This window comes from Quercus suber, unplaced genomic scaffold (genome assembly GCF_002906115.3).
Source record: "Quercus suber isolate HL8 unplaced genomic scaffold, Cork oak 2.0 scaffold_443, whole genome shotgun sequence".
Classification (NCBI taxonomy): Eukaryota; Viridiplantae; Streptophyta; class Magnoliopsida; order Fagales; family Fagaceae; genus Quercus; species Quercus suber.
Genome location: NW_027069894.1, coordinates 345,659 through 352,600, shown reverse-complemented (window position 1 = coordinate 352,600; position 6,942 = coordinate 345,659). Strand labels below are relative to the sequence as shown.

Below are 6,942 nucleotides of genomic sequence, written 5' to 3'. Positions count from 1 at the left end.
CTCGAGTGCATGTCATGTCGTGTGTCTACTTTAGTTCTTTGTGAGTGGCGGTAGCTGAGGTTGCACTGTTCAGGGGTCTTCTCCACATAAATGCGGCCAGAAAAGCTGTTGCAGCGCATTAAATGCGGTGGTACCAGCCTTTCCTTCAGATATTTTCTATTTCTGATCATTTCTGGATCCACCCAGAGTCCATCATCACCGTTGGGATCATTGGGGAGGTTAGTCGGACTTCTCACACATTCGTTTGATCAAAACTCATCATAGCCGAGAAGAAAGACATCCTCGGACAAATGGTGGCCTCCTCGGACGACACTCCCCTTCTGCTTCTGGGCTTCCTGCTTTAGGTGGGCCGCCCCAACCATTTATTAATTCTCGGAAACACCATGGCCCTTAATCAGTGGGTTCCGGGCCCGTTAAGTAGCTTTGGGCTTTGCCCCCCACATTTACTATTTGGCTAGAAGTTACTAAGTTATTTACTCTTTTCTGCTATAGTGTTATTTCCACTTGCTGTATTATTCTGCCATAAATTTGTTAATTTTCTTCACGGTGTTAGCTTTATTTAATACGCTTTATTGTCATAGTTATCTTGTTGTAGTATGTTCCTACTGTAACACATGTAACAATTACTCCTACTGTGACCACATTATATGCTCAGCCCATAACACTCATGTTTGGACACATTTACATTGGGTAAGCCTAACTTATGCACAAGCTTGCCTAAGGTATAGTCCCAGTAAGGCCAGTCCCAACTCTCTTACCTCAGACTAATAGGCCATAGCATAGCAGAAGGGGTTGAAGCCTAACAGTACAAAAAGGCCCCCACAATATTCAACTTCTAAAACCTTAATATTTTAAATACAACTATATTTTTATCGAATTTTAGGGAAAAAAAAAACAAATAAATTTTTATCAAAAAGCAAAACTAAATGCAGACTTAGTTATTTTAATAGGCAATTAAATTCTATTTCATGTTTCATGTATAACATATATATATATATATATTTTTTTTTTTTCATTTGTAGATTTAGACTAGTATTAATTATAACATATATATATATATATATATATTTTTTTTTTCATTTGTAGATTTAGACTAGTATTAATTATTTACTATAATATCAAAGCTTCAAATATTATTTGACTTTCATCTTTGAACTTTTTTTTTTTCTTTTTTCGTTCTATTTGCATCTAAGATATACTTAAAAAAAAGAGTTTAAATAAATGCTAAAAAGTTTTTTTTTTCTTATTTATTTATGTTTTACATGAAAAAAGTTTGGGTGACGATGGGTTACCTCAACCCATGAATAACCAGACTAAGGTAATAAGAATAACATGATTTAATCCAATAAAGACTAGTGACTTACCACCGTGTACCCTTAGCGCGATTGTCACTCTACAAGTATAAGTGTTTATGTAGTATAGAGAGCAAAAACCAAGATTTAAGTCTCCATAAATGAACTTCTCTCCCCCCCCCCCCTCACACACACATATATATATTTAGATTAAGTTAGAGTAGAATTTTTATCTTGTATAATAAAAAAAAAATTAAAAATTAATAAAAAGATCAGTGATCCCATATCTAATCGGATCCACCCTAAATGGTCCGACCCAACCTGACCTAAACCGTTTATCAAGCTAGGCGGGAACTTTGTAACCTAAGCATGGGAAGTTCAGGCACAGAACTTTGACACAACTTCTGGTTATGGCTTTACTTGTTACCATCACTCATGCACGCAGCACGAGTTATTACCGTTGTCCATAGACACTTTTACCTCTCAAACTGCTCATATTTGAAGTTTCATTGCCCGTGCTTCTCCACCCTTATTCTATCAAAACCCAATCTCCACTCTGCTTCAAGCCACAAAACTGTCAAAACCAGCAAATTTCTTGTTTACTGCAACACCCAGATCACAAAACATGGAAAAAATGGGAATATCAAAGAAGCTGAGTCCGTCTTCAGTCATATGCCCCACAAAAATACCATCTCTTGGACTGCCATGCTTACTGCCTATGGCCAAAGTGGCCAGACCGTCAAAGCCCGGAAACTGTTCGATGAAATGCCTGAGCGAAACACTGCTTCGTATAATGCCATGATCACGGCATATATTCGGAATAAATGCGTGATAGAAGAAGCTGTTAAGTTGTTTGATGAGATACCCGAGCGTAATGCTATCTCTTATGCTGCCATGATCACTGGTTATGTATGGGCAGGGATGTTCGACAAGGCCGAGAAGCTTTACTCTGATATGCCGGTGAAGTGGCGGGATCCGGTTTGTTCGAATGCTCTAATAAATGGGTATTTGAAGATGGGAAGGTTGGAAGAGGCGGGCCAAATTTTTGAGGGTATGATGGAGAGAGATGTGGTTTCTTGGAGCTCTATGGTTGATGGGTATTGCAAAGAGGAAAGGGTAGGTGATGCTAGAAATTTTTTTGATATCATGCCAGAGAGGAATGTAGTTACTTGGACAGCAATGATTGATGGGTATATGAGGATAGAGAGTTTCAAAGATGGGTTTGAATTGTTTTCGAGCATGAGAAGGGAAGGAACAGTGATGGTTAATTCTACTACCTTGACTGTGCTGTTTGATGGTTGTGGCAGTCTTGGTAGGTATAGAGAAGGGATTCAAATGCATGGATTGGCTTCACGCATGGGATTTGATTTTGATGTCTTCTTATGCAATTCTATTATTACCATGTATTGCAGATTTGGTTGTACAGATGTAGCTACAAAAATATTTCATCAGATGAGTAGGAAAGATGTGGTTTCTTGGAATTCCTTGATTGCGGGTTACGTCCAATGTGGTTCAATTGAAGAAGCCTTTATACTTTTTGAGATGATGCCCAGAAAAGATGTAATTTCGTGGACAACCATGATTACAGGATTCTCGAGCAAAGGGATAACTGAAAAATGCATCCAGTTGTTTAAATTGATGCCTCAGAAAGATGATATTGCTTGGACGGCTGTCATTTCTGGTTTTGTGAATAATGGGGAGTATGAGGAGGCCTTTTGTTGGTTTATCGACATGCTTCAGAAAGCAGTCAGGCCAAATCCTCTTACTTTGAGTGGTGTGCTTAGTGCTTCAGCCGGTTTGGCAACACTTAACCAAGGGTTGCAAATCCATGCTCACATAGTAAAAATGGATTTGGAAATTGATTTGTCCATTCAAAACTCTTTGGTTTCAATGTATTCGAAATGTGGAAATGTGGATGATGCCTACATGATTTTCAAAAATATCAATGCACCCAATATTGTATCCTTTAACTCGATGATTACTGGATTTGCCCAAAATGGGGTTGGGGAAGAAGCACTTAAATTATTTCAAAAAATGCTGAATGAAGGCCAGGAACCAAATCAAATCACATTTCTTGGCATTATTTCAGCCTGCACCCATGTGGGACTTGTGAAAGAAGGATGGAACTACTTTACATCAATGAATTCATTATATGGTATTGAACCAGGGCCTGACCACTATGCATGCATGGTTGATCTCCTTGGCAGAGCTGGATTTCTAGACAAAGCAATTGATTTGATCCGTTCAATGCCTTTTGAACCCCATTCTGGTGTTTGGGGGGCTCTTCTTGGCGCAAGCAAGACCCACTTACGTATTGATATTGCAAAGCTTGCAGCTGAGCAACTTGTCAAATTGGAGCCTGATAATGCAACCCCTTATGTGGTCTTATCCAACTTATATTCTGTTGAGGGGAAAAAGGAGGATGGTGATGAAGTCAGAATGACCAAAAAGTCAAAAGGGATTAGGAAGAATCCAGGTTGCAGTTGGATAATAGTGAAAGACAAGGTTCATATGTTTCATGCAGGATATCAACATCATATCGACTTCGAAAGGATATATGTTATGCTTTGGACCATGTCAATGGAAATGAATCAGTTGGAGTACAGCAGATAATGACTGGTTTCCTTTCTTTAAAATGATATACATGTCAGAAGAGGTAACTACCACCAGTGTTTTTTGTAGATATCTGTGGGAGCTATCATCTCATACATGGTTTGAATTTCTTCTGTTTCTTATGGTTGATTATTTGAGACTGGTCTCAAGGCTTTGTTTGGAAGGAAACACAGCTTCTTAGGATGCTTTTCCTGAAAAGAATTAAAAGAAAAGCCATCATTCTTTCAATGGGTAATGATGGTTAAATATGCAGCCAACATCTTTTGGAAACTTGTAGGGGCTGGACGTTTGCTACAAGTTTGATGAAGGTATCTCACTTTGTACTGATGGGATAAAATTTGCCTAGCATGTGAAGGCTGTAATCCTTTTGGATTCTCAGTTAAGCATGCAGGAGGTTGTTCTATTAAATGACCCTAACAGGTTCTTGTTGTTGTTGTGTGTTCTTTGTAGACCTGTTCATTATTCTTTTTAAGCTCAGGATTCTGCTCGATGACAATAATTGTCACTATTTTAAGAGTCCTTCAGAATGCTTGTATCGACCTCTATTATAAGGACTCTACATCTTTATATTGTTGCACAAAGGGTCTCCCTTCTTCAGAATGCTTGACACCACACCTTCAAAACCATTTCTTTGCTTTCTCTGCCCTCTTCCCATTTCATTTCTGGAGATAGGGTTGCCAGACACCGTTTTGGAACGCTGTGCATATATTCTGCCCTGAGTTTCATTGGAGATGAGCATACTCAATTTTGTAGTTTTGTGGTTTCTCAAGCTCCCAAGCAGTCTTACATCATATTTGGCAATTAGTCCTCTCTTCAATTACTGCTTTGCTGTTGTTGATGATCACACCTAGAAGATTACAAGGTGATTTCTAACATCTCTGATCTATGTTATTAAGAACAACTGCAACTATGACTTAAATCATCAGGGTTAGGGTTCTTGTGGAAAATATTATTTGATTTGTCAAAGGGAAAATAAAAGGAAAAAGAGTTGTAACCTATTCACATGAAACCATGATTATCTTCTTTTCATTTTGAGTGTGAATTTTCTGAACTACAAGAAGTAAAAATAGCATACCCTTTGATTGAAAGTATTTCCAATAATTGTTTGCTAGACCTTGGATATAAACTCAGTGCATCATCCTGTATCTCCTACAAACTTTTGTGATGGATTTTTGGGTGAATAACAACAAATATATGATGTATTCAATGGTTATGATTTATCCTACTACATGTCAAGGGATTTCATGCCAAGAGCATTGTAGCTTAATGGGCACCCTTGGTGTTTCCAATGAAAACGTCCAAAGTTTGAATCTCTACTCCCCCATTGTAATAAATTATGAAAAAAATGTCAAGGGAAATACATTCTTATAAAGCACACATTGATATTAATGAGCTCTAGCTCCAGAATGGTCATGGATGGCTGCCCCACGTTGTTAGATGTAGTGTTTGTGGAGGGAGAGGAATAACCAGAGCTTTGAAGATAAATTGAAAAAACTGTCTGATCTCAAATCATTTTTCTGTAAAACTTTGTTGGATTGGATGTCAGTTTTGCATAGCCAGTCCTTATGGTCCATTATTGATTCGATATATTTATGTGATTTGAGTGGTTGATTGTATGGTCCTTTATTGTATACTTGGATGACTATTTTTTTATATCAATGAAATTTTACATTACTTATCAAAAAAAAAAAGAGATCTAGCTCAAATTGTACTTCATTCTCCCATAAAAAAGGGTGGAGGGTATGGTTATGGGTTCGGAACACAAGGGTATGTGTGTGTTACTTATTAATGAAAAAGGACGTGCACATTATTTCTTCTACCAGCATTATGGATAAAAATACTTCTGAGAAATTTGTCATTGTGATTTTGGTTATAGAGACTGGAGATTTTCATATTTCTAGCAAGCATATATAAAAACACTGTAATTTCAGCATTCTTTTTTCTCTACTTAGGTGATTACTTCATATCTGTTATTGCAACTTGGCAAAAACAATCATAGTGCCAATCAGTAATAAAACTGATTCCGTAGGTACCAACCTTCATTGGTGGTCAAGAGATGTTTGAATTTAGTACACTACTTACTCTGTATGGCTACACGGTACACAGTGAAGATTCCAATTTTCATGAGTAATTTGATTCTTTTTTTTCAACGAACGGTAGAGAATTTTATTAAAACATGCTCAATGTATACAGGTCATGCCAAACTAATCAGTTTGGTCTTAGGGGAGATACAGACCACATCTCAGTCGTATCCCCGGGAATTTCAAATACAAAATCCATCTAAACCTTAAGGTACATGGCTTCTCACACCTGCTGTGCTGCCATGAATGATGAATGTGTGGTATTCGGTTAGCAAGGCAGTAGCTCTCTCTATGATAAACCGTGGCTTCTGCTGAAAGTGCTCAAAGTAATATTTATTCCTTGCGTTCCATATGCACCACGCCGTGACTGCCCATTGATCCAGGTCTGCTCCATCCAGGATGCACTGCATGTGCTTGAAGAGAAGGAAGAAGTCATCTGCCTCATTGCTGCATTTCTGCACCCGTCCCCTGCTTAGTGCCCAAACGTTTCTTGCAAAAGGACAGGACCAGAGCACATGAATTGCAGTTTCATGTGTAATTTGTTGACTCTGCCAACTCTTCAGAAATTTCGGTGTGATATGTATGCGTGGCTCTTATTTGTCTAATATTCCATTATTGATCTTGTCCAATAGACACTACTTGTCCGATACAAGTCTCCCTTGTGTCGTAGCTCCACCTTAGTCGATCTTAGTCTGTGTGTGTGAGTGAAACGCCTTAGTTTCTTCAATTTTTTATTTTTTATGTTTTTATTTCACACAATTTTTTTGTTATTTTGGATTTTGGGTTGGAATTTGTTTATTTATATCTAATTGGGAGATGAGAAAATGGGAAAAAGTAGTAAAAAAATATGTTTTTGGAACACAACGAAACACTTAAAAATGTTTCTTGGAACAATTTTTGGAAAGCAACCAAATACTTGAAATATTTTCTTTTCTGAAAATTTTTTTCACCTGATA

The 6,942-nt window shown here is 37.6% G+C and overlaps 1 protein-coding gene across 2 annotated transcripts; it reads left to right on the top strand.

Moving 5' to 3' along the window:
* Positions 1 to 1,614: 1,614 nt before the first annotated feature.
* LOC112024236 (pentatricopeptide repeat-containing protein At1g53600, mitochondrial) lies at positions 1,615 to 6,608 on the top strand. Of its 2 annotated transcripts, XM_024056879.2 has the most exons (3): positions 1,615 to 4,213; positions 4,356 to 4,767; positions 6,099 to 6,608. In XM_024056879.2, the coding sequence occupies exon 1, from the start codon at positions 1,728 to 1,730 to the stop codon at positions 3,903 to 3,905; it is 2,178 nt and encodes a 725-aa protein (XP_023912647.1). In that variant the 5' UTR covers positions 1,615 to 1,727; the 3' UTR covers positions 3,906 to 4,213; positions 4,356 to 4,767; positions 6,099 to 6,608. The 2 variants fall into 2 exon arrangements, with proteins under 2 accessions (XP_023912647.1, XP_023912646.1); XM_024056878.2 differs by having other exon boundaries at positions 1,615 to 4,767.
* Positions 6,609 to 6,942: the final 334 nt, after the last annotated feature.